General features: G+C 44.0%; 1 protein-coding gene across 1 annotated transcript; it reads left to right on the forward strand.

The window, feature by feature from the left end:
* The first annotated feature begins 1,726 nt into the window (after positions 1 to 1,726).
* Positions 1,727 to 27,297, forward strand: LOC104282486 (ceramide synthase 4-like). The gene is made up of 10 exons (XM_009880578.1): positions 1,727 to 1,899; positions 9,229 to 9,346; positions 12,249 to 12,367; positions 14,270 to 14,327; positions 16,740 to 16,790; positions 20,574 to 20,666; positions 21,533 to 21,661; positions 21,942 to 22,048; positions 22,462 to 22,618; positions 26,956 to 27,297. Exons 1-10 carry the CDS (start codon positions 1,727 to 1,729, stop codon positions 27,145 to 27,147), a joined length of 1,197 nt encoding a protein of 398 aa, XP_009878880.1. The 3' UTR covers positions 27,148 to 27,297.
* The last annotated feature ends 80 nt before the right edge of the window (positions 27,298 to 27,377 follow it).

Consider the following 27,377-nt stretch of genomic DNA (forward strand, 5'->3'; position numbering starts at 1 on the left):
AAATCCCAGAAGCTGCACCAGAAAGAAAATACTATGATTATTGTCAAATTGAAAGCTGGTAAAAGTCCTGAATGTCCTTTTTGGTGCTAGTGAAGTTGGGTATTAGCCTTACTGCCACTTCTTTTGTTTGCAGGGCCGCAGTATATCAGGCTCTTGATTTTTAGGAGGTATTTTTACCTTGTGTGTTTTGATATCAAAAGCTGAAACCAGGGAATGCAGGGAGGAGGAGAGGAACGCATTTTCAGTAAGATAGTTTTCCTTTTTCCTTGGGGAAAAGGGGAAAATGTTTTCCTGCTTTGTATATCATAAATGGTCCGAAAGTTTGCATCCACTTGGTATCAATTACAGCTATATTTGTAATCAGCTTTGTCATCGTACTCAATTGGCTGTGCATGCTCCATGGAGAAATGAGAGTCAAAGTTGAAGAAACAGGATGCTATTCTTCCCTGTTGTAGTCAGATCAACAGACACACTGAGATGAATAATAAAGTCCAAATCAAGAAAAGATGTTATGATTCTGATGATAACCCTCAGACTGCAAAATTCTGAAATAAGGCAGATCTTCAGTTTAACTAACAAAGAAACTACTTCTGAATTAAAGATATCTTCAAAATCATACCTATGATTAATTTTTGAGTTGTTAGGCAGTTCTCCTTGCAGAAAATGGGCCAGGGTTTGGGCCTCCACCGGGTGAAATACTTTATGATACTCAGATCAGACACATAAATTATATGCTTTTTGCCATGGTTTTATAAGATGGCATTTCCCATGTGCTGTTCAGATGATCTCAATGGGCATCTCATTCACATGCTTCCCCTTTCCACCTCCTGTGACTGCACAGAGTCTGTCTGACTTGTGTTCAGAGCCTGTATTTGGGGCATTTGTTATTACCAGCTAGAATGAGCAGCCTGTATTGGAGGGCAGTGCAGGTCGTATTTGTGTATCAGGTAGAATTATCTAGCAACAGTATTTTCCTGTTGAATGCTTTTTTACACCCATGCCGCTGTCTTTTATGCTTCTGAATTCTCTGGTCATGTATGTAAATCCCACCTTCAGGCATGGTCTTTACAATTACATTAAGAATCCAGCTTACCACTTAGCACAAAAATTCTTACATGGAAGTACTTTCCTTAATCATTTAAAGCAGAAGATAGATCTTTTTTCCTTTCTTTTTTTTAAGGTGAAGTCTCAGAATAATATTAATTATAGTGCATACATATGCACACATGCACACAGTGGAATTGCAATGTGTAAATAGAAACAAATAAATACAAAAGATCAAAGACTAAAAAATAAGGATATGTACATATAAAAGGACAACTGGCAGCCAGTCCTGGAGCAGACTTGCCACATCCTGAGGATACCAAGCTGTTGGTTCTATAGAAGGGAACCTATAAACCTGAGAAGCTGCAGTATTAAACTTAAGACTACGTCTTGCTGAGAATGACGTCAATGTTCTGTTGAATTCTGAGGCACTTATCTCCATTTTAGCCATTTTTTTTTTGTTCTGTTCTAGGAGTCAGCAGTCACTGACCACCCGATAAAAATCTGTGAGTGGGTTATCAGTTCCTTGGGCACTTATGCTTTCCACACCTCTTCTGCTTTCACAGCCAGGTGCAGCCTCAGCGAGGGTGTAATCCTTCCTCTGCTTCACTGGCTTGTGCTGACAGGTTTACTGTGTGTGAGGCTGTACTCAGTTTATTCTGGTCTCTCTCCTCTTTCCAGGATGGCACGCTCTCTGAATGAGTGGCTATGGCAGCATGAGTTCTGGTTGCCCCCAGGAATCACCTGGGAGGACATGCAAGAGTCTGAAGATATCCATTACCCTCAGCCTCGTGATCTCCTGCTCAGTATCCCTTTTGCTCTAATCTTGGTTGTCATTCGATGTGCCTTTGAAAGGTAAGTTATTTAGAACTGTTTGGGGTCTTATAGGGATAATACTGGTAGTTTTGTTCCAAAAGCTGGCTTTATTGTCTGTGCCAGCATATGACTGAAGAGGTCCATAGAAACTCCATGTCATAAAGTTTGCTGAGGTGCGTTTTTCAGCTTTCTCTTCCCAGCTCTGTGTACTGGCTGAAGAAGTGTGTTGAATCTAGAACACAAAACCTACCCTTAAGGTCTAATTATAAGCAATGTGACTTCCTACACTTACAACAGGTAGGCCCTAGATGAGGTTTATGCTTGTGTTTTAGAAGGCCAGCACACTGGTTTTTATTCTCTTGCTGTTTCTGGGTCAAATGGAGTGGAAATCATGTTCGGACTACCCAAATACAGTTAAGTCTCCTTTATCTTGGGCAAAGGGGATCTGGGGTGTCGCACCCGACAGACAAGCCTGCATCAGATGCATTAGATTGGGCTGAGTGATCTGACCTCAGAATCATCACTGCATGGCCACACAAACATGTGCACGTCACTGACCACTGCTCTGGGTGCAGGAGTGTCATTTCCTTGGGACTGCCATTTGTAGCTGCTTCTTTCTGGCCAGAGCTATTTGAGTGTTTTGCATTTGACTTCAGAACAGAGAATTTGGGGGTTGTGGCAAAGGCATAGCTAGAAATCCTGCAGGTTTCATCAACTCTGAGTTTCGTAAAGGTCTTGAGCTGGTGCTGTCGCTTTATGCAGTTTAGGCAATAGTTCGTGTGGTCTGCAATACAACACGATTTGCTGGTGGATAACTGAGATTTATCATAGTGTCAGCCATTGTCAAGACTGCAGAGTAAGTCCCCTTTCATGATTTTGAATACTCTTCAAAGTGGTTTTCACTGGATTGAAAAATCCCTATTCCTGGTTGCTGGTCAAAGAGGTTGTCTTTTTGAAATAGTTTAGTCAAATCTGCAACGGTTTTAAGCTTAGAAAGAGGAAAAAAAGATAATTAAAATGTTTTCGACATCTTTTTTTAAAAAGTGGCTGCACAAGAAAATGGAAGCAGATGTCTGTAGGCTAGAAACATGTTTCTTCTCCAGATTTGCTGATCCAAGGACAGCTTGGAAAAGTTTATAGAAGTTGAAATGATTCAGAGCTCTGGTGTGAGAATGCTTTTAATAAAAAAAAACATATAGCCAGTATTTTTATGTAAACACAAATGCATGAATGGTTCTTTAAATAACCATTTTATGATGGTACAAAATTGGAATCCAAATCTCTTCTTTGTAAACAGTATATTTAGTGTGCATTCCATGAATTCCATGGATTTTATCCTGCACTTTCCTGGGGACAAGGGTGTCTGGGTTACCTCTACTGATGTGGGAACCAAGGTGTTGTAGGTAACCATTAAAACACGAGTGACTCACATTTCTTCCTTGCTGATCTGCAAGACATGGCAGGATACAGTACTCCTTCAGGCAGGCATTGTCAGCCGGTGACCTGGACCCCTTTGCAATGTGAAGCTAGAATTAGCCCCCACGTCCTGCATTGACTCAGACCCTTCAGTTCCCTGCTCCGCAGTACAAGATATGAACAGGAAGAAGAAGGAGCCAAACTCTTCTCGGTGGTCCCCAGTGACAGGACAAGAGGCAGTAAGCACAAATGGAAGCACATGGCACTCCACCTGCACATAAGAAAACACGTTTTTACTGTGAGGGTGGTCAAACATTGGAACAGGTTCCCCAGAGGGAAAATGGAGGCTCCATCTGTGGAAATACTCGAAACCAGCGGGACACAGCTCGCTGCAGCTGAGCCTGCTTGAGCAGTAGAGGAGGGCTGGATGATCTCCAGACGTCCCTTTCAGCATTGCTTCTGTGCTTCTGTCCCTTTATTCCCGTTCCTCCTGCCACACCACACCTATTCAATCTAAATATCTTACCTATCTGCTTTAAGATGGTGATGGCCAGGTAAAAAGATTTTTTTCTTTCCCATCCAACTGCTGCCTCAGCTGGGAGAGTTTCCACAGACCTTGTCTTACTCATTAATTTTAAAGCTGTTTTGATTCACAAACTTCATTAAATAAAAGCTTCTTGTCACACCCTTAAAAAAAAAGATAATATCACAAGCCCATTTTACAGGTCCAGGAATCCTGTAATCATACCGCTATCTTACCTATGCAAATTACAAGCCAGTGTTCTGAGCTGTATTCTTGTTTGTCCTAACTCTTGGCAGTCGTTTATGACATTTCTCATTCTCAATCATCACTGTTTCACATTTAGTTCATCTGGAGAAGAAAGCTTCCCCTGGTGAATGGGAGGTATGAATCAAGTCTTCTGTTGCTCCATTACCCTGTGTGTACAGTGGCACTAGCCATGTTTAAAACAATTTGCACAAAGTTTGAGAATTACAGACTGAAAGATGTAGATGGCCTTGATGTTGTAGCTTTGTACATCTGATCTGTGGGTCAACATGGGTGTAGGGCACTAGTATACAAGTTTGGGTTTGGTTGCTTTAGCTTGGCCTCTGGCAATTTATGCTACCCTCCCCTCTTACTTGCAACTGTGCATCGGGTGCAAAGCGTTTTTTTCTCTAGCTACACTCTGTGTTCCTGCTGGTGCCTCCTCTGGCATTTCAGAAGCCCACAGGATTTTGTGCAATCCTTCATTGAGGAACTGTACCAGCCACCGTGCTTGGCCGATGGTTCCATCTTCTTGGTTTGGAGATTAAACCTGGGAAAGACCCCGCTTCCTCAAGCATGGATTTTCCTCTCCTTGGCACCTGCTGGCCGAATTGGGAAAACCTGAGACAGTGACATAATTTTAACAACCAGTTATTCTGTGGATTAAGTGGTGGCTGTGGGAAGAGGACATGCAGTAGCTGGGTGGGGCCTGGGAGAGCTGAGGAGGTTGTGGGTGCAGCCCTGGGGGAGAAGAAACAGCTCACACTTCGGTGAAGCAATTCTGTGAGCCAGTTTGTTCTGGGGAAGGTGGGAAAATGGGGCATTCAGTGCTGGAGAGCAGAAATCTCGTTACCACTGCAGTGTTCCTAGCCTTTGCCATGATACTGAAGCAGGTGCTGGGGGAGGTCGGTCATGATGTGCTGACAAAAGTGAGGACCTAGAAGCTGGGAACCTCTCCCCTTCCTTTGGTGTTTCCAGATTGTGCTTGCGAGTAGAAGATATGTCCTGCACCCATAACTTGTGGCCTGATTGTAAGCACCTGTATACCTTAGCAGAACTTTTCCCTTGACATATTCCTGCAAGCAGGGATGTCAGCTTCTCTTGTAGTCCTAGACCCTAGACCCTTGACCCATTAAAATCAAATTCCTGAAGTGCTACAGTTATGAAGGAATCACAGCTTCTATTGCAAAGTGTTTCTTGCTTCTATGGTTAGGAAAATGTGAAAACTGAACTGCTTTGAGGGAGAGTAAAGCAGAAAGTTGAAAAACAGAGTTTACATCCAATTTTATAATCTGATTTTGGACTTGACCAGTGATTTTTGGATGTTGGGGAACTGAAAGCCAACATCAGTGAATTTGAATCCAAATAGTTCCCAAATTGCACTAGAGGAGGGTTTTAGTCAGAAAGAGGAGGTCACTTCTTAGGAGGATTGCAACAGTACATGAGCCCTGTGTTGTACATTAAAAGAGAGGCATAGCGCTGATCTGCAGGGAACAGATACTTGAACTCAGAACCAGAAGAAAGATAGAAGAGGACACCCTTTTCAAGTATTTTATTTTGAAATGTGTCTTTCTGAAATTCATTTTGCACAGAGGCTTTGGTTGATCAATAATCAGGAAGGATCTGAAAACAGCTTCCTGTTAAGTCCTGTAAGCAGGTTTTTTGTGCAAAGATGTGGGACACATTGTAGTATTTAATTGAAAAATGTGAACTGATTTGACTCCGTTTGGACAGTAGCACTATAGTGACTTCAGATCTTGACTCAAACAGAACAGTCAGTTTAACTGCAATGTGAAGCATTGTCCTGTAAGCAAGAGAAGGTAGCGACTATTCCAGGAGCACAGACTCTGCCAAAGGAAAGCATGAGGCTAAAAGAGATTGTGCAATTCAAAGAATAAAGTTCTGGTTGCTGCTGTCAGTGGTTCTGCATTTCTTAGTACTAAAAGATATTTGCAAAGTGGCACCCTTACAAATTCAAAAACATTTGTGGGAGAAAGAAAACTCCACACACACCCCCCCCAAAGTTAAATTATTTCTTGCATCTTACGCTAACTTTGAAAGCTTCTGCAGAAGGTGTGTAGCCCACTTTTGCAAGGTGGGGGAGCATCAATTTATGCTCCTTCATAATTAATCCATGTTGTTTCAACTTCAGCAGGTTTCGCACCAGACAGTTTGTTTCTTTGTGATTACTGAATAAAATGAACTTTTCCATGTAAACCATGAAGGGAGAGAAGCTCACTGATGGAGAAGAAGGCTTGAGATGAGAATTGTCTCACTGACTGTGTCTTGCCTTACCTAGCTGCAGAGAGTGGTACGGTTTGGTCCTCAGACTTTTTTCTTCTGTCTTCCGGAGAGATGATAAACTGCCATGATGAGACCATCCTTGCAACTGAGATGATGAATCTGTGATGTTGAAATCAGTACAAGCATCGTTCTCTTAGGGTTGTGTTTGAAACAAGATTGAACTGAAAACTGAGTCAGAGCATACATCCAACATGTACAAACATCCCTTAGGAAGAATTTCAGGGCTTGGTTTCCCAGTGATGTTCATAAAAGTAGGATTCGTCCTGTAATTCATGGTTAAACTCAAAACCTCAACAACAAAGTAGCTGTAACTCTGGTTAATTACACTCTGTCTTCATCAGCTGCAACTGGCTTGTTTCTGTTATAGTACGATTTTATGCCATAACCTTAACAAACCAACAGGAAAGAGAGAGAAGACAGGGATAAACAAAATTAAGAAATCAGTGAGGATAATTCAAATAGTTTTTCAATAAAAAACTTGTTGGCAAGCTGCCTTGACACCTGGCAGAAACATTCTCTTTTCTTTTAATATGTCTGGAAATTTTCAGACCTTTCAGTTCCCAATGTGAACTGATAAGAAGCTGCAGTAAGGTTCTTCTTCAACAACAGAACATGATTACATCTTCCTCTTCAGAGGAGCTTGTGTCAAATGACTTACCTTTGAAAAAGAAAGATTAGACACACTTCAAGGAACCACTTAATGTAAGAACATGACCTAGTGCAGAGCTTAAGGTAAATGTTTTCTCAGTTCCGGTATAATTACGGGTATCATTGAAATACTGCATCAGTGTTCTTAGCACAGGACCTGCTGGTCCAATGTCAGTGTTAACCCCTTGGATTGTATCATAAGGTATAATTGAAACATTTAAGAGCAATCAGAGCTAAAAACCAAAATTCCCAATGATGGCTATATTCCTCTGCCATCGAGCAGTGTACCAGTGCAGCAATGCCAGGGTGCTGCTGAATTTCACTGAAACTAATCAACGCTTAGACATTATTATCACAGAAGCTATGTGTCTTGTAGGAAGGTAGCTAGCAAGCACACTTACCCCTGGCTCTTCTCTCCTGGTAGAATCTTTTTCAGTGGTCTTGGTATGCCTTTGAATGTTCCTGTAGCCAGTATGCCAATTTCTCAGAGATGATGAACAGCTGATATCCAGGGCTGGCTGTGCAATGGAAGGCTGGAAATTAGCTGTTCCACGAGTGAGCAAAATGTGTTACCATTCTGTGTTTTATGCCTTAACGTAATGGAAGTTAAAACGTTGCTTAGGTAGGTGGTCTGTTTATAAAATTGCTTTTGATACCTGATAATTAAATTAATAAATGTGTTCTTGAAAAGAAAACTTCCAAAAGACCCTTCTGGAAGGATGCTTGATCTAGAATAGTCCCTAAGCACAAATGCTTATGGCTGAAGGGCTAGAAGAGACCACAGGCAACCACACCATATAATCACAGTCATAAATATATCTCATATTATTTTTAAGTAGAACATCTCTAAACACCTACATGGTGAAGTAGCTTCCACAGCTTTTTTTGCTGCAAAGTGAAAAAAAGAAGAAAAAAGAAATCATGTTCCGTGTCTGAATCGTTAGGGATAACTGATCAGAGGACCTGCCTGAATAGCATGAAGAGTGACCGGGCAGAGCAGGACTGGGTCTCAGCGCTTGCTTCCTCTGCGTGGTGTTTGTCGGCTTGTGACCACTCTCAACACCAATTACAGTTGGTAACCCAGTAACTGTTCAGGGAAGGTGCTGCCACATTAAGCAGAAAACGTCTACTCCAAAATGCAGAGATAAGGTTTTCCAGAGATTTTGCATCTTCAGTGTTCAGTAACAGTGCTGAAAATTGCTTCTCAGATCTTTTTTCTAATGAGACTAACTGCATGCCAGTGGCAATGTGTAAAAGGTAGTGATTCATAAGGAACAAATAATTCTCCAGAAATTCAAGGAGAATGCAGTTAATTTGGTCCCTTTTTTTAAAACATTGATTTGCCAAGTTTCCTGTTTGTGCAGTGTCTGTGCAGGACCTCACTTAACACCGCCGAAGAATCTGTTTCCTATTGCCGAGGGAGAGAAGAGTGTTTGTAGTGGAGGAGTTGAATTGTTGAGCATGGCAATTTATGCCCAGTTTTGTTACATCTAGGTAACGTTATTCTATTTATGCAGATTTTGTTATTTGCATTGTTTCACTGTGAAGGACTGAAGATGCACAGCTAGCATATGCATCCATTCCTCGTGACTAGGTTTCTAGTTACTTTGTCCGTACTTTGCAATCGATGTTTGACTTGCATTAGGAAAAACAGGTAAGTTACTCCAGTAAAGACAAAGTGGCCTCCTGTATCAGCAGGACATTTCTTCTGTGTTAATACCCCACATCTGATAGAGCCTCAGTCTTGATCCTGAGCCAAGTCCGTAGTTCAAGTGGATGCCATGTATGTTCATTGTTCTAGATTGAGCAGTGAACAACATTTAGGCCTTATCGTCCATCTGGTACTCTGCATAAGCTGCAAGCAAGCCGAAGAGCAATGATCGGTATCATGGCTGTCTCTGCAAGCCTGGGCTTTGTGCCATAATCCCAGATGCCCAAGCACAGTGGATTCAGAAGTTGACAAAGCAGGATAAAGCATTTCCCAGCCTCGTGTAATTTTGGTTATCATAGCACAGGGCTCGGGACAATAGAATACAAGTCCCACTGTTTCTGCGGTGAGTTTGGGGTTTTTTCTTCTCAGTTTCTTTATCTGTCTCATTTGTTTGACATGATACTTGTGCTTAGACTCAAAATGTGGGAGGCAGCTGTCATGTACTACATTATGTTTTAACAGTGCTGCAATGTCAGAAATCACTGTTCTATTTTTGGCTGAACCTTTATCTTTTCTTTTGCAGAGCCATAGCCCTGCCCCTCAGTAGTAAACTTGGTGTGAGAGACAAGCAGAGACCAAAAGCTCAGCCCAACCCCGTGCTGGAAACATTCTACAGTACGTGCTGCAAGAACCCTGAAGAGGTGAGTCCTTTCTTTCTTTGTTTTCCTCTAGATTTAGCCCTTGTGTCTTTAGCCAAATAAAATCACATTTGGAATCTGAAGTTTGGTAATGCCACTCATATTTGGAAACTCAGTAAAGCAGCAGGAACCACTGTTGCACAAGCCACCTGACACCAGCTGGCCACAAATGCCATCAGCTATCAATTCTGCTTCTGAACATGTGGGAGTAGCAACTTTGTATAGGTAGCATTCAAAAAATTTAAATCTCAAACTTCTATGGACAGGACACTGCTCTCCCAAAGGAAATAATGATGAGTCCTGTTCCCTCTTTTGCATTTGCCTTATACATGGCACAAACTGAAACACAGGAGGCTCTGTCTGAACATCAGGAAACATCTTCTTACTGTGAGGGTGACCAGGCACTGGAACAGGTTGCCCAGAGAGGTTGTGGAGTTGCTATCCTTGGGAATACTCAAAAGCCGTCTGGCCATGGTCCCGAGCTGTAGAGCTAATGTAAGTAGCTCTGTTTGAGCAGGAGGGTTGGACCAGATGACCTCCAGATGGCCAGAGGTCCCCTCCAACCCCAGCCATTCTGTGATTCTGTAATGGCTTCTTTACATATATTAGCAAATCCATGTCACATCAGCTGCTTTGAACTGACTCCCACGTTGCTAGTCCTTGCAGCTCAGCAGGCATGGATTGCTGGATGCTCCTAGTTCTAGGGTGGGTCATTCTGTTGCTGTGCAATCCATGGGTTTGAGACTGACCTTTCAGGAAGCCAACTAAAGTCTTGGCCGTCATCACAGATTGTAAGGAGCATCAGAAAACTGCAGACACAAATGGTGGGTAGTTTCCCATGAGAGATAAAAAGAGTGATCTTGAAGAACTTGGCACGATAACTCAGAGTTATAATGGCTGCTGCTGAGGGAAAAAGCATTAGCAGGATTTTGAATTGGCAGGCAGTATTGGAATTCAGTTGTGTCGGTGAAGTCCCTGGATGTGACCCCTGTGGTAGGGAAAAGACTCAGATTTTCTTTCAGCTCCTTTTTGCAGGTTTTCTTGGCTTTGAAGTAACAGCTATTAACCCTTACCAAGGATGTATGAGCAGGGGGCTGGGGTTCCAGTCCCAAAGGGTAGGCCAAGCACAAACACGTTCTTGCCTTGACAAGGCTGTTGTAGCATAGAATCATAGAATGGTTTAGGTTGGAAAGGACCTTGAAGATCATCGAGTTCCAACCCCCCTGCCATAGGCAGGGACACCTACCACTAGACCAGGTTGCCCAAGGCCACGTCTAGCCTTGCCTTGAACTCCTCCAGGGATGGGGCCTCAACAACCTCTCTGGGCAACCTGTTCCAGTGCCTTACCACCCTCAAAGTGAAAAACTTATTCCTAATGTTTAATCTAAACCTGCCCTCTTCCAGTTTATAGCCATTCCCCCTCGTCCTATCACTACATGCCCTGGTAAAAAGTCCTGGTCCATGGTTCATACTGCAGTGGGGCATGTGGAGCCCCAGGACATTCAGTACCAGCTTAAAAGTAAAGAATGGAGGCTAAAATAAAAATGCAGGCATTCATTTGGGTTGCACAGCCAGCCTTTCTCCCCACCAGTGTGAAGGAGTGTTCTCAGGAACACTTGCCAGCATGGTGGTCCCTGACCTTAATCTTTCCTGTCTGTCTGTGAAATCTGCGCATTTCTCAGTAAAACTATTCCTGTCATAGACATCTATCTCAAGGCCTAGCTTTGCAAGCAACTTTTCCCCCCAGCTCTCCCTGCACCCACATTTCACTGAAGCCGGCACTTTTATCCCAGAGAATCTGTGATATCCTCACCACGAGACTCCTGACAGTGTGACATGGAGCAAGAATGGTGCAGCTGGCTGCTGCCTTGCTTCTCTTGCGGTCACCCATTACATCTCAGACAGTCTTCAGCTTTCTCTCTCTCCCATGAGCAACTTACAACTGCTTACAAGTCAGCTTTTACTTGTCCAATACAAGATAAGTTTTGCTGTTCTCAGCAGATCTTCTCCTTGGGAGTAATTTCACATTATGGAGCAATTGGAGACTATAAATCAATGGCTCCGTTTGTCTCCACCACAAGAACAGAAGTCACTAAGTAAGAGTGGAAAGAAGCATATCTGAAAATTGGTAATGAACATACTTTTGTACATACTCGGGCTATGTAACTCTCACGTGGTACCATTAAGGTAAATGGAATCCATGAAAAACTATTGCTTTACTTGAAAAATAAGGCTATCCACGGTGGCACTTCCAGAAGGAATATAAAATGTGACAAACTTTTTTGATGTCACATGCCAAACTCTTAAGAGTCTAAGGTCAAGAAGGAAGGTAATTGCAGGATTTCTGTATGTAATCTATGGAAAAATTATCCCTAACAGGTTTACCACAACAGGAGAATACCCAGTAGGAAAATGTTGTGTTGCCTCTGCTCATGACATCAGTCAGGTTACTGGCTGGTACTGCATCAGAATGCTGAAAGGCATGACAAGATTTGGTGCACAACTTTAAAAATTATTTAAGCTGCAGTAAACCTTTCTTGGAGTGACAGGTTCAGGGACTTACTCCCTGAAAACAGGGTGAGGAGGTGATTTGAGAGTAAACTCCTGTGAGGAGATGAGAACAGAGTTTGAGAGTTGAAACTGGAGAAGTTCATGTAAAAAGTGTACAGTTTCAACATTTAGCATTGATAACCAGTTGCTCATAGGGGGAATGGAAAGATTTTCTATTATCTGAAGTCTTTACATTAAGAAAAGGCAGCTTTCTCAAAGATGCCTTCGCCTGAACAGATTTGGGCTTGCCAGGAGCCTCCAGCTGGGCTCTGTGGTGGGTCAGACGAGATGCCCATATTGCCCTTTCTGACCTTCGAACCTGGATCTGAACCTTGCTTCCTCACCTATTTTCCAGGGTGAGCTCATCAGTTTAGCCAAACAGTGTGACCTGCCGGTGAGGAAGGTGGAGAGGTGGTTCCGATGCCGGAGGAACACAGACCGACCCAGCCTGTCGAAGAAGTTTTGCGAGGCCTGGTGAGCGAGAGCACAAGCTGTGAGTGGCAGGGGCCTTTCACCAGGGCTGAGCTTTGCAGGCAGCTCACTTCCTCCCCTCCTGCCCTCCACTCCTGCTCAGAGAGCATCCCAGCTTCCCGGCTCCGCTGCCTCCCTGCCTGACCTCCGCCCCTACACAGGGCATCTCGGGTCTTCCCTGCCCCACCTAGTTCTTCTGCAACTCTCTGCTGCTACTCTGTTACTGAAACATTTCTTGCTTTTCCCCTTTCGTTTCACTCCCCAGACTCTTTTTACTGCCATCTCACCTTTAGTCCTTATAGGGCCTCTTTGTAAGACTGGTATTCTGGTCTGAAACACCTTTGCCTTCCCTGTGACTTCACATTGCTTCGCTGCCAGCTGATTCCTTCTGCTGCATCTTCTCTGCAACTGTTCTGCAATCTGTTGCTTTTAAAAGTCACAGGCAGCAGGCTAGACTGTATTCTGCTGTCAGGTGACTTCAGCGTCCTGAAAGTCAAGAACCAGCACCCTTTTAAAGTGGCAGAAAAAGGGCCCTGTGTGAAACCTTGTGTTTTCCAAAGAGCAAAACTCTTCTTGGAAACAGCTGTGTGGAAATCCTCCTTATGGAAGCACAAAATAAATCTCACATTAGCCAGTTCCGTGAATGTTAGTCCTGGCTAAACTTTCCACAGAAAAGGAGTATTCTCCTGAGCTTGGTTGAAGTGGCTTGCTTATGAGTGGTTCCCAGGAAAGCCACACAGGTGAAAGAAATCATTAAATACCTGCAGTGCTATTCATCTGTCTAAAAGTGTGTAAGCATAGGGTAGGCATCAACTTTGAGCTAATCACCTTGCGTTCCATTTAGTACTCAACCTCTAATTCAAAACCTCTGCCTAAAAACTCTAATTGAAAAAAAAAAAGGATGTGTATTATTTATTTATAATATTCCAGATTGTTGCAGTTAGATATATTTAGAAAATCCATGGACAAGGAGTTACAAAGCAACCACGCTTAATCTGCTTTCATCAAGATGAAATCTAAGTTCTCCCTGCACTCAGCTGACTTGCAGTAAATAGTAACAGTAGATGGTAAACAGTAAATACTTTTCTGACTCAGCTCACTGAGGATGGTGTCCTTCCACCTGTCCACTATCGCCCTTTGCAGTCTGTAGAAAGAATGTCTCTCCGATGTGATGCAGTAGCTTTGTACAGTTCATGTCCCTCTTGGAGCTCCTGGGGTTTTCATTGACAGGTGGAGTCTCTCTCTCACTCAAAAGGTAGTTACTTCTGATTTGTTATGGAGGTTTTTGGAAATCAAAATACTGGTTTAGACAGTTTTACTCCATTGAAGATTTCCTGTGTTTAGTTTATTAACAACTTGTTTATTCCGTTGGAGTGGAATTCCTCTCATTCCCTACTATATGTGTGTATATTCAGTGTGACCTGCCTCTGTCCACTGAACTTGGCAAACAGTTCATATGCCCTTCTGTGTCGGTTTAATGTGGGTAAATCATTACCAGCTGCTGACTGAGGCCAAACATGACAGTAATTAATTATTTTACATGATAATGAATTTAGCATACCTTATCTCCAAAAGCCTAGGAGAGAGATTGGCATTGTTTGACTTTTACTCATGCATCTGCTAGTGCTGGGAAGGTTTGGGATTGTTATCTCAGTGATTTTAGTCAATGGGATTATTGTATTTTCGGCCATCTCTAAAGCAGAAGAGTTGCTCTTTGTGAAGTCTGTTGAATGTACTAGTGACATACAAAGAGCCACTCCTGTTATGATCTGGGCAAACTTTAAACATTGGTATATATCTTTGCCTTAATAGTATATTTTTTGAATGAGTGTGATTGATACACAGAATTGCAGCTTGGTGGTTAATAAATGGGATTCTAATGTACTTTGTTTTGTTTGTTTGCAGCTGGAGGTTTGCATTTTATTTCATTTCTTTCTTCACTGGACTTGCTGTCCTGTACGATGTGAGTACACAAGTGGTGCCACCTGCTGTTCTACCTAGCCAGTGCCTGCAAGAATGGCAGATTCTGTTGTCAAACATGTCCTTTCAGACCTTCTTATAGAGGTTTTCACACCAGGTCAGTGCGTATCCTCTGCACAGCACACTTATGAGACCACAAACATACTGGAACATGCTTATTTTAAAAACTCCAGCTCAAAACCAAGAGGTTTCTTCTTCTTTGGCAAAGCAGAAGACAATAGGGATTGTGTAAAAGTACATTTCTGTGGGGTAGGTGGAACATTTACCTGAGATGGAAGCTGCAGGGCTTGTTGGTATTGTATCCAATACCTGTTTCAGGTAAAAAACTCATGCTTCCTTTGGAGCATGGACTGCAATTTAATAATTGGTTCAGGCTCATGCCTCTGCCTTTTCTCTCATTTCATAAATAATGAGTTCTCTTGATACAAATTGAACTGACTCAACGGGCAGAAGAGGTAACAGAAGCCATGCATCTGCTCTAGTCACAGGGCTGTGGTCACTAAGCTGGGACTAGGGGCACCAGTCATCCTCTGGCTGTGTTTTAAAGGTTCCCCTGGCTCTTTTGCTGAGTCCAGTTCCCTAGGTGAGCTTTGCGAAAGTCTTCTACACTGGCACCTTCTGAGGGGTTAAGTAAGGGAAAACCTGCAGATCCCAAGACAGCAAGCACAAACTATGCTTGTAACTACTCATTACTGTAACAATGGAAGAACTTTTGAACTTACACTGACTTTCAAGTCAGAATTTAAGGTACCCTTGGAGTATGAGGATTACAGGATGAGCTAGCAGAGGAGTGAAGGTATCCAAATCTCAACTGCAGTGTTTTGTGGAGCTGTACATCAAAATAGAAGGCTATTCTTTGAGGTCAGCTATGAGAGTGTGGTATGGATGACCATACCAAGGATGACTACTTAGCATAGTACAAGAGTCCTGTGGCAGCAGAAGAGGCAAAATACTGCTCTTCTGCGTATTACCTGACTATTCTAGGAATGAAAGATGATCTTCACTTTTCGTGAAAGTCTTTTCTTTATTCAGTACTCATCTTCCAACTTTCACCCAAAAAAAGGAGGCGTCCGTCCTACAGACATCACCTCTAGATCCCATAGCAAATAGCACATTACTGTGTTATCTAAAGTTGTACCAAAATGCCTACGTTAAAAAGAAGGATAAATAATTAATGTGACGGGACATATCTGCATGTGACGTTTCCTGGCTTTTGCACGTTGACTTTGTAATCTGAGTAGTATTTTAACATGCATTAGTGGCTTTAGACCGATGGCAAAAACATCTGCCCCATGAGTCAGTGAAATTGCAGGTAGCAATAGAAAGCTATCTCACAGTAGGCCACCAGAAAATGGCTTTATTTGCTGAGAGGAGAGGAATGATGGAATTCAGGGATCTGAGGTTCCTTTCTAGTTTAGGTAACATGGTGTGCCATAGTTGTTTCAGTTTTTGCATTGTCCTGTCTGATTCTGTATCACACATCTCTTCTGGTTCTGTACCTGTATTTGCTGTAAATCCTATTCCCAACCCCACTCCCAGCCAGCAGGAGGCTGTATCTGCTCCTAATTACCACTGCTCGTAATAAAAAACACTGCTTCCTGCTTCCCTTCCATATCACGCATGCACCAGGAGGTGCTCAGTGAGAGAACGAGAAATGTTGCCTTCTTGCTCTTAGCTCTGATATCTAGAGCCTTGTACAACTGTTGTAGAAAATTTCCCTTACAGATGTGGCATAGAATGTGTTCCATCACTGTATGCTCTAGGACATGCTTGTGCTGAGCAAATCTGGGCATAGCAAAGGGTCAGGTCACGCTCCATGCAGGAAGAACTTTTGGGGACTTTAGTTGCCATGTTTCTATGAAATTTTCAAAGCTGCCACATTCTGAACTACTGGTTTTGTGAACAAAGAAGGATTTTTTCAGAGATTTCAGATTACTTAACAGACTGCAGCATGATCCTCACCGTTAAAGGAAAAAACATGTTCTTGGCCTTCTTACCAGTGGTGTTGTCCAAACCAAAGAGATTCTTAATGGAATAGTTGTAATAATGTCATAATATATTCAAAACATAACCACCACCACCCCAAGCCTGTAGAAGGCTGCAACAAGTTGGTGGAAATCTTCCATGAGCTATTTTATTTGCAACTGGGCTAAACAGCATGTGAAATTTCAACGCAATAGCCACAAGTTGCCAATATCACAAGCAACTGCAAGTTCTTGTGGTGGAGATATCTTGGCAACTGAATTCCAGACAGTGCGACCAGCTCTGCCTGTAATAAAACACAACAAAGTCTGTAGTAGCAACAAACTAAAGGAGTTAAACAGTTGATTAGAGAAGATTGATTAGAGAAAAATTCCTCTGGCATTCTCACATTCATGTTGCGTTTTCTTTCCAGAAGCCTTGGCTTTGGGACCACAGAGAGTGCTGGACAGGATATCCACAACAGGTGAGTCATGCAAGAGGAAGAATTGCTGTTATAAATCATGTATTTTCTTTTAGTATATTTTGAAAATCACGCTATATTAGTGACAAAAGAGATGACACTGAATTAAATTCAGAGTCACGAGCCCTAAGAATTCAAAGCCAGATCCTCGTCAAGGGAGAACGTCTTTGTATCTTGGTGTAATCTAAACACAACAGAGGATGAGTCAGGAGAGCAGGAGGAGACTGCAGAAATAAAGGAAAAGTGAGTGTTCTGACCAGGTGAGCCAAGAAACTGAAAAATGGGAATGCTCCAAGGTTGTTTAGTTTGTAGAGGAGACTGAGGCTAGAGAAGGACACGATGCCTGAGGAGAAGCAGCAAAGACTTCAGTGCAGAGTATGTAGAGCAGAGGACATGCTCTGAATGCTGTGTTCTTTCAGCTATACTGAAGAATCATGCCCACGGTGCTCCCTAAGGAGTTTGTTTCCCAGTGGAACTGGCAGTATGGCCAGTAGCAACACAGCATCATTCCCATTAAGTTCAGAGGGTGCTCTCTTACAGTTTTACAATGTATATTCTGAGTTTTTCATAGCAGCACTGCAAGAAGCTGTTCAGTGGGTTGGAAAGCATACACCTCTTATCAGCCCGGACCAGAATAACCTCAGCGAAAATTGCCAGCTAGGCACAAAATCTGCTCCTTGTTCATCAGCACAAGGAGCAAAGATAGCAACCAAAAGCCAGGTACTTTTTTGTCCAGCTACCTCCCTTGCTATTTCTACTCCTGTAAACTTGAGAAGCTGAAAGACTTAGAATGATGCTTCACCCAGTGAGCACAGGAGCCATTGCTGCTCTGCCTTTCCCCTTATGTTTTTATGTGCTTTGAATTCTCTACAGAAGACTGCTATTGACTATAGCTCCTGCTATAGAACAGCTATATCACACTGCTGTAGATGCCAGAGCAGATGTAGTAAAGAGAGCTAAATTTCATTAAAGTGAAAAATCTGATTCCATCTTTGGAAGGCAGTCCTATGAATGCAGCTGGTAAGTGTTTCTAGCAGGGTAATCTCCTGTATTCGCATGCAGGGAGCTACCATGCACAGGATTTTACAGTACTAGATTTTCCTGGGGAGGAAGTAAAATTTTTTATTAATTGAACAGGGGGCTGAAGCAAACTTGATCCCAGTACCAAGACAAAGTGAAGACTGCCTGTGTTCCAGGGCTTTTTGGTCTGGCTGTCAAAGTTAGAGCAAGACCCTGTGACTGTCCATTGAGGTTGCAAACCCGTAAAGGGAAATGTAATGCAGTTTAACACTGTGAGCCACAGGAAACACCACGGAACAAATGAATGAAGAATGAGGTAGTATCTTTCGAGTGGAGTCTCTGAACAATTCTCTGTTGCTCAAAGGCAGAAATTATAGGGGCAAATTTGTAGTTCAGTGTAAAAGTGAAACCATACAAACAGGTGGTGCTTGAACAGGAATGTAAGACTAAAAGGATCGCTCAGGTCCTTGAGTCCTGTTCTGTACATTTGCAGTACATGTCTTTTCAAAAACAATCCAAGCCATCATAACCACACACTGTGGTGGGTTGACCTTGGCTGGCTACCACGTGCCCACCAAGCCATTCAGTCTCCCTGTTCCTCAACTGGACAGGGGAAAGAAAATGTGACGAAAGGCCATGGGTTGAGATCAGGACAGGGAGATCATTTACCAGTTACCATCTTAGGCAAAACACACTTGTCTTGGGGAAATTAATTTAATTTGTTGCAATCAAATCGGAGTAGGATAATGAGAAATAAGAACAAATCTAAAAACACCTTCCCCCCACCCCTCCCTTTGTTCCGGGTTCAACTTCACTCCTGACTGCTCTGCCTCCTCCCCCTGAGTGGCGCAGGGGGATGGGGAACGGGCGTTGCGGTCAGTTCATCACACATTTTCTCTGCTGCTCCTTCCTCCTCATGCTCTTCCCCTGCACCAGCATGGGGTCCGACCCATGGGAGGCAGTCCTCCACAAATCTCTCCACCATGGGTCGCTTCCACGGGATGCAGTTCTTCAGGAGTGCGCTTCTCCAGCGTGCATCCCCCACGGGGCCACAGGTCCTGCCGGAAGACCTGCTCCATGGTAGGCTCCTCTCCATGGGGTCACAGGTCCTGCCAGGAGCCTGCTCCAGCACAGGCTCTCCATAGGGTCACAGCCACCTTTGGGCGCAGCAGTCTGCTCTGGTGAGGTGTCCTCCACGGGCTGCAGGTGGGTATCTGCTCCACCGTGGACCTGCACGTGCTGCAGGGAGACAATCTGCATCACCATGTTCTTCACCATGGGCTGCAGGGGAGCAGCTGCTCCAGCACCTGGAGCGCCTTCTCCCCCTCCTTCTTCACTTACCTAGGGGTCTGCAGCGTTGTTTCTCTCGTATGTTCTTACTCATCTCTCCTAGCAGCTGTTGTGCAGCTGTTTTTACCCCTTCTTAAATACATTATCACAGAGGCACTACCACCATCACTGATGGGCTCAGCTTCAGCCAGCAGCAGGCCTGTCATGGAGCTGTCTGGAACTGACTCTGTCAGACATGGGGCAGCTTCTGTCATCTTCTCACAGAAGCCACCCCTGCAACTCCCCTACTACCGAAACTTTGCCACGTAAACCAAATACACACACTTTTCAACACCTGTAACAAACAGAAAAGACCAAAACCAGAGCTAGTAATGTCCTGCTGGCAAAGAGTTTAAGAAAGGTCAAGGACAAACTTGTGTATTAGCAGGAACAAAGAATGTATTAAATATAATTGCTGCTAAACAGATCACGTCCTGTGCTACAGACAATGACTAAAGAAACACCAATTCTCCCAAATAATTTTATATTTGGGGAAAAAAAATTCCTTCTGATCCAGAGCTCCTGTTTGGATAACTGCCAGAGTGCGAACAACACCTACCAGCCTGGGAGATGTTAATATCTACCCCAGTAGCACCTGTGCATCGAGCTGTGCTTCCTGTTGTGGCCAATCACTGGTGCTACGAAGGAGAACAAAGTAAAATCTATGAAGGCCATAAATCAACACTTTGGGTAGAGAACGCCCAAATAAATTGGTATTTGGGAGCAGCATACTCCATGATTCTTTGGAAATGGTAGTTGCAAACCCCTTTTTGTCAGTAATTATTTTTTTTTACCAAATAAGTTCAGGTTTAAGGAGGCCATATAGTGCCACAACAGCAAAAAATTACTTGTTAAATAGCACCTATCTCTGCTGAGTGGGTCTAAGCTTTTTGTTTTCCAGATGTAAAACAACAGAAAAATTACCCAGAACAATGCAGATTACTCTTCACACTTCACACTTTCACACTCTTCACACTTTCTGCCCCTTAGTTTGATTAAACTGAAAAATCTGTGATAGAGTACCAGGTGTCTGAAGTGTCTCCTTGAAGCCTAAAAGGGAGTGGTTTATTCAGCTACTACTTATCTATCTCACCATGGTGAAACGGTTTACATAGTTTTTAAAGCTCCACACTGACTGCTCAGGAATCAGCACAGTGCTGAAGAAATCATAAAAATACTCAGGATCTTCCCGGTGGTTCCCTAAATGTTCCACATGGTGCAGCAAAGTGGAATTTCCCCCACTGTTTGCATTTGCCTCAGCACAGGTGATATTTAGTAAGTAACCATGTTCAACTGAAGTATTTCCCTCTGAAGCTGCAAGAATCAGTTTTGTTGGTTTGATCGTCTGATACTTTTTTGCCTAGGAAGGTGTCTTCACATCCAGCCCTTGCTCTGATTTACCTCATGGATATTTCGCTGTCTCTCCCTCTCTCGCAGCCCCTTCAGCCCTCCCTGTTCTGGTACTACCTGCTGGAGCTCTCCTTCTACTGGTCACTGGTCTTCACCCTGCCGTTCGATGTGAAGAGGAAGGTGAGTGGCAGCCTCAGGGAAGAATGAAGCATAAACGGGACCCAAGCTGAACACTCAGGAGAGTGATCTTCAAGACCATGTGTGTAGTGCTAGTCTGAAGTTTTGGGGGATTCTGTCCTTGCTCATTCCCAGGATTTTCCATTCCCAGTTACTGGCTTCCCTCTCCTCTGGGAAGTGGAGAACATAAACCCTGGCATATAAAGGTGCAGACTACTGCGGAGGTCTCAATCTGAACTTAAAAATTGCTGTTCTGGGACTCTTCTAGGCTGCACTTACCATAGAGACAGAAAAAGAGATGATTCTTTGCCAGTTAAGCTGCTTGTGTTCCTAGGTGCCAGTACCCCAGCAGAGCAGGTGCTGCGTGATTTCATAGGCATACACATCCATTGAGGCCGTGGATATACCCTTCTAAGTAAAAGGTGGTTGTGAGTCTCCACCAGCGAGCCTGGGGTATGAGATGATTGTGCAAACAGGTAGGCATGCACTGGGGCACAGAGCAGGGTTGGATACAGGCACTGCTTTGTGACAGAAAGGAAACTTGCTTTATGTTGACTTTGTCTGTACTGAATCATTGGCTCTTATTCTGTCTACTGATTTGCACCATCATCAGACCATTACTGGTGGAGGGAGAGAGTGTCCTCTGTTGTGAGGTCTTCAGTTTACACCATAAAGTCTTCATTCCTGGGTCTCTTGGGTTGCCTACATTTCTAGGATGTGTTTGGTAAATGATTTATATGCTCCCTTACGGTGAGAGGTTTCTTAGTCATTGGGTAGAGAGATTTCATTGCTACCTGCAGGAGGCATGCTTTAACCAGGGCAGAAGGTGCATTATGTATTTTATTCTCTGCTGTCCGCTTTCTCATCAGGACTTCAAGGAGCAGATAGTCCATCATGCTGCAACCATCTTCCTGATCAGTTTCTCGTACTGTGCCAATTACATCCGCATTGGGACACTGGTGATGATTATTCATGATGCTTCTGATTGCTTCCTAGAGGTGAGCTCCACAACTTACGTGTCAGGGAAAGCCTAGTTAGCAATGGTGCTCTTTGGCCAAAGGGTATGTTTTGATCTAGCAAAGTACAGGCCAAGCGTTATGGTGTTTCACAGATGACTCAGTACTGATCTCCTGACCCAGCCGAGGGTGCCCTGCAGAGAGCCAGGAAGAAGCATGGTTACCTGCATGCGGATTGTATTGTATCTGGTTCGTTAGTCTCCCAGAGCATGTGCAGATGCACTGTGTTGGCCTGCTGTTTTATTGTTCTTTCTCCTTCCAGCCAACTAAGATATTCAATTACATGAAGTGGAAAAAAACTTGTGACAGCCTCTTTATGATCTTCTCAGCTGTCTTCCTCATCAGCCGCCTGGTCATTTTCCCCTACACGTGAGTCTGCTGTAGTCAAGAGAAATGGAAAAGCTGCCTTCTGAGAGACAGGACCATTCAGCTGGGTGCTGAGTCTTTTGCTACAGCCTTTGCTTTTCAATTCTTGAGCATATGTCCCTGCCCTTTGCATAGGCTACAGTGCCACATGGCTGTTGCACCTGCCTTGGGGTAAACTAGGGTGGTCTGCCCTGGAGTTCAGAGTAGTCTTAAATTCCTGAAGCATGCTGCAGAGGAGGTCTGTGGCTCTACCCTGCTTATTTCTGGTGGGGAGCTGAGAGTTGGCTCACATGTGTTATATATAAGAAGGAGGTGACTGACCTGAAACTTCCTCTGTGACTAGAGCTTTCCAGGGCTTAATTACGGCCCTACTAACAACACACTTTCCCTCCACTGCAATTCCCTCTTTCTTGCAGAGTGCTCTATAACACCTACTATTACTCCATGGAGATATTTCAACCCTTCTTTGGATACTACTTCATGAATGCTCTCCTGATAATTCTGCAGCTGCTCCATGTCTTCTGGTCCTGCCTAATTATTCACATGGTCTACAAGTTCATTCTCCAGGGCACGGTATGGATCACTTTGTAGTCCCCTGTACATCTCATGGGGAGGGAGGGTCCACCTAGACAGCTTGGAAGCACAGGGGTTCATCTCAAATGGATTTCTTCTTGGCCTAGTGAAATTATACGGGTACATTCCTAACAGTGAGGTGAAAGGAACATTAGGGAAAGTTGACCAAAAAAAAGGAAAATTTTTATGAGTCACTACAATATTGGGTCCACTTCTGATGCTTGTATTCAAGAAAAATGTGGATTGGAGTCCAGGAGAGAATTCCAGGAACAAAGCCAGTGACATCTGAGTAAGGATCCCAATGCTTGGTACAGTATAGTTTACATTTGTAGCAAAACTAAGAAATCAAGGCAGTGAAAGTTGTCATGATTGGTGAGGCCAATCCAAAAGCACTTCCCTTATAGTACAGGATTTTTAATTACAGTGTTACTGAGATCACAGAACCACAGAATGGCTGAGGTTGGAAGGTACCATATTCCCTGGCTCAAGCAAGGTAATCTAGAGTAGGTTGTGCAGGACCATGTCCAGACAGCTTTTGAATATCTCCAAGGACAGAGGGTGCACAATTTCTCTGGGCACCCTGTGCCAGTGCTTGGTCACCCTCTCAGTAAAAAAATGTTTCCTGATGTTAAGAGAGAGCCTCCTGTGTTTCCGTTTGTGCCTGTTGCCTCTTGTCCTGTGACTGGGCACTACTGAGAAGAGCCTGGCTCTGTATTGTTTACCCCCTCCCTCAATTTACATACATTGATAAGGTGCCCATGAGCCATCCCTTCTCCAGGCTGAACAGTCCCAGCTCTCTCAGCCTTTCCCCATGGGAGATGCTCCAGTCCCTTCATCATCTTTGTGGCCCTTCGTTGGACTGTCTCGTGTATCCATGTCTCTCTTGTACTGGGGAACCCAGAACTGGACACAGCACTCCAGGTGTGACCTCACCAGTGCTGAGTAGGGGGGGAAGGATCTCCTCCATCAACCTGCTGGCAACACTCTAATGCAGGCCAGGAAGGGCAAGGGCACATTGCTGGCTCATGTCCAACTTGCACGACCTCCAGGTTTTTCTTAGAAAAGATGGCCAGCCCCCAGCAAGTACTGGTGCCTGGGGTTGTTCCTCCCCAGGTGCAGGACTTCACACTTTGCCTTGGTGAACTTCACAAGGTTCCTGTCAGCCCAGTTCTCCAGTTTGCCAGGGTCCCTCTGGGTGGCAGCCCAATCCTCTCGATATTAGCCACTCCTCCCCGTTTTGTGTCTTCAGCAAACTTGCTTAGGGTACACTCTGCTCCATCATCCAGATCATTAATACATGTTTCATATGGATTGTCTTACGGTGCTGTAGTTATCTGCAGAGTAGATATTTCTGTCTAAACTAGCTGTCTGGACTCTTTTTGTAGCAGCAGAGGTAAACAGGCAAGCTGCCCAAAGCGTAATACATTCAAGATTGCACTCAGGTAGTGCTGTTCATCCCTATCAGTGATAGAGCAACCAGAGATGAATGTCTGAGATGCAGCTGTATAAACTTAAGAGAAATGCATCCGACTCTTTCTGACCATAGCCTGCAGTATTTGGTGTGAGACCAAACTGCTACTCAGCATGAAATTCTTCCCAAAATTGAAGACGTGACCTAATGGCATTAGATTGGCCACATGACAAGGACACAGTCCAGAATTAACAAGTCAGTGCCTTGTGGGAGTTGACCTTATAGCCCAGGATGAGTTATTTTGTTAGTATCCAACTGGGGAATTCTGTCTTAAGGGAACTGAGAACAAGCTTTAAAGGCTTATCTTCATCCCTATAGTCCCCATTTTCTTTATGTGCCTTCCCTTAAGGTAGCACAGAGCAAATTACTTGCAAGTTAGGAAACAGAAACTTCACAGGGCAGAAAATGAAGACACAACTGAAGACGCCCTTTTGTTGTTTTCCTAATTCTAGTGTGGGCTGAATTACCATTGCAGTTATTGCACTGTAAAATTATGAGGTAATAAATAGCCTTATTAGAAAGAAATGAACGATCAGGGAGAAAAATACTGAAGCATATCCAGAATTTTTCCTATTTTATCTAAAAATCATCTGCCACATTTGATGCAAAACTGTATTTGAGAGCTTTCCATGTTGAGCAGTGAATAGCAAAGAAAAATCGTCCTAAACAGATCTGTTTCAATTATGATATTTACTAGCCCAGAGCAGTATCGGCAAGAATACAGGACATTCTCCCCTTTTTGCGAGCCACGAAATTCTCACTCCAGTCAGAAGTTCACATTCTTCTCATGGACCTTTCTGATCACCACAGTTTTCCTCTCTGGCTACAGGATTATCTGCACCACCTTCTCGCATGATGTCCCCTAATCCCCAGTAGTTAGAACTCAGCCTAGATCCTGAAGTACCAGTTTCATTCCCTCGTACAGGCAACCTGAGATATATCAGTGTAATTCATGAGCTATATAAGTTCTTTTGTGAATCTTGCCAGGTTTAAGGCCTCAGCCACATACTATGGCCATGAATGGATAAACTTAGGAATATTGATTTGTCCTTATGCTGCAGATGAAGACTGATCTGAACCGTTCAGTTCCTGAACTGCCAGTTCCAGAATGACATGAGGTCCGTGTTGTTCACAGAAGGTAGCATCTCCTACCCATACTGTCCTTGGAGGCAGTTTGAATTCAGTGCAAGTTTAGGTTCTTGCCAATCCTGTCTGCATTTGGGTGTAGTGATCTCTAGAAAGAGCATCAGACCAAACAGACTTAATATGATCCAAGAGATATCCCTAGAAGAACAGGTAGGGTAAATGGAGACTACAGGTGTCCATGCAGCAATTCACACGCCCCTGAGCAGTTTCCAAAGCTCAGGTCATGGAAGAGCTTTGCTGCTTTCCCTCAGAGCATTGTTTCCAACAAGGAGTGTGACACCATGAATTTGTCTGTAGTTTTGGTATCTTCTATTGTAGCGTAGAATCAGCCTGGGAAGTCAGTAAGTGCTAGGCTGCTTTTTCTAAACCATCATTTTATCACATTGTTTCTTCTTTGTCTTCCTTCTAAGGTAATGAATTAAATATTTACAAAAGTGTCTTACAGATCTCTCGGTCAATAGCAAGAGGAAAAACCTGAGCATAAAAATGAATGTAATCAGAGTTGAGTGGCTTTGTGTTGAGCTGTTGGTTTGTTTGAAAGCATATGTTTTCCAACTGTCCGAAGCAGTGTGCTTAACCTACAGCCACCCAGGCCAAGTATGGTCAGGAGCTATCATAGAATCATGGAATGGTTAGAGTTGGAAGGGCCCTTTAAAACTCATCCAGTTCCACCCCCCTGCCCTGGGCAGAGACACCTCCCACCAGCCCAGGTTGCTCCAAGCCCCGTCCAACCTGGCCTTGAACACCTCCAGGGATGGGGCAGCCACAGCTTCTCTGGGCAACCTGGGCCAGGGGATCACCACCCTCAGAGTGAAAAAATTTTCCCTAGTATTCAATCTAAATCTCCCCTCTTTGAGTTTGAAGCCATCACCCCTCGTCCCATCATTCCATGCCCTTGTAAAACGTCCCTCTCCAGCTTTCTTGTAGGCTCCTTTCAGATACTGGAAGGCCAGTATAAAGTCTCCCTGGAGCCTTCTCTTCTCCAGGCTGAACACTCCCAACTCTCCCAGCCTGTCCTCCCAGCAGCGGGGCTGCAGCCCTCGCAGCATCTCCGGGGCCTCCTCTGGCCCCGCTCCAACAGCTCCGTGTCCTTCTGCTGTTGGGACCCCCTGAGCTGGAGGCAGCACTGCAGGGGGGTCTCCCCAGAGCAGAGCGCAGCAAAGGGGCATAATCCCCTCCCTCACCCTGCTGGCCACACTGCCGGGGATGCAGCCGAGGGTGCAGATGGCTTTCTGGGCTGCCAGTGCATGTTGCTGGCTCATGTTGAGCTTCTCACCCACCAACACCCCCCAGTCACTCTCCTCAAGGCTGTTCTTAATCCATTCTCTACCCAGCCTGGAGTTGTGCTTGGGATTGCACAAATCCAATCTCCTTGTCCCTTTTTGAAAGTGTAGAAGAGCTTGAATAACTGCCTCCACCGATTCTTTTTCGACATGCTGATGCCCAAAGCAACAACGTAGATCTTCTCAGTCTTACATGGTTGTCCTCAGTCCTGGGCATTCCTAATGTTTATCAGGGTCACAGCTGGGATTCCACTGAGACTGAAATCAAAGAGATGGAGAGAATCTGTTTCCAAAGGTGATGTGAAAGCTGAAAGGACACAGCAGAACTGTGTGCCAAAGGCAGGTGGCTGAAGTAGCAGTTGAATGTTCAGCCTGTGGCACTGCTTCTTGTGCAGACTTCTATGTTTGTATTGCTTCTCATTTACATTTTTCTGTAGATGGAAAAGGACATGAGAAGTGACACAGAAGAAAGTGACAAGGATGAAGAAAGAGAAAAGATCTGGGAAAAGGAGAAAAATGGGATCACATATTTCAGCAACGTCACAAGCAACAGTTATATCCAGAGGAATGGGTCTGAGCCCCTGAACAACAGAACCCGTCTCACCAATGGCCATGTCAAGGACAGATAGCTACTGTTCATGTGCTTCTGATCTGGTCACTAGTGAATCTGGTGCACCGTCTTTAGAAAGAGTTTTGCTCACTGTGTAGATAATATGGAGTGCAATTGCAGTATCATAGCTGAATTCCTGCTTCCCATAAACAGAAGTGTTTATAGTCAGTGATATTTGAAGGAAGTTTTTGGTCATTCTGCAATAAAAACTTACTATAGGTTGTAGCCTTGAAGCAGATAGAAAGGGAT

This window comes from Charadrius vociferus, unplaced genomic scaffold, assembly GCF_000708025.1.
Source record: "Charadrius vociferus isolate BGI_N301 unplaced genomic scaffold, ASM70802v2 scaffold702, whole genome shotgun sequence".
NCBI lineage: Eukaryota > Metazoa > Chordata > Aves > Charadriiformes > Charadriidae > Charadrius > Charadrius vociferus.

What these genes read in the sequence shown, in the direction of transcription:
- LOC104282486 (XM_009880578.1), top strand. Translation starts at nt 1,727, where the DNA reads ATGGCACGCTCTCTGAATGAGTGGCTATGGCAGCATGAGTTCTGGTTG. An exon ending in GACTTGCTGTCCTGTACGAT is followed by an intron (nt 14,328 to 16,739) that starts GTGAGTACACAA and finishes TTTTCTTTCCAG; the next exon opens with AAGCCTTGGCTTTGGGACCA. An exon ending in CTGGTCATTTTCCCCTACAC is followed by an intron (nt 22,049 to 22,461) that starts GTGAGTCTGCTG and finishes TCTTTCTTGCAG; the next exon opens with AGTGCTCTATAACACCTACT.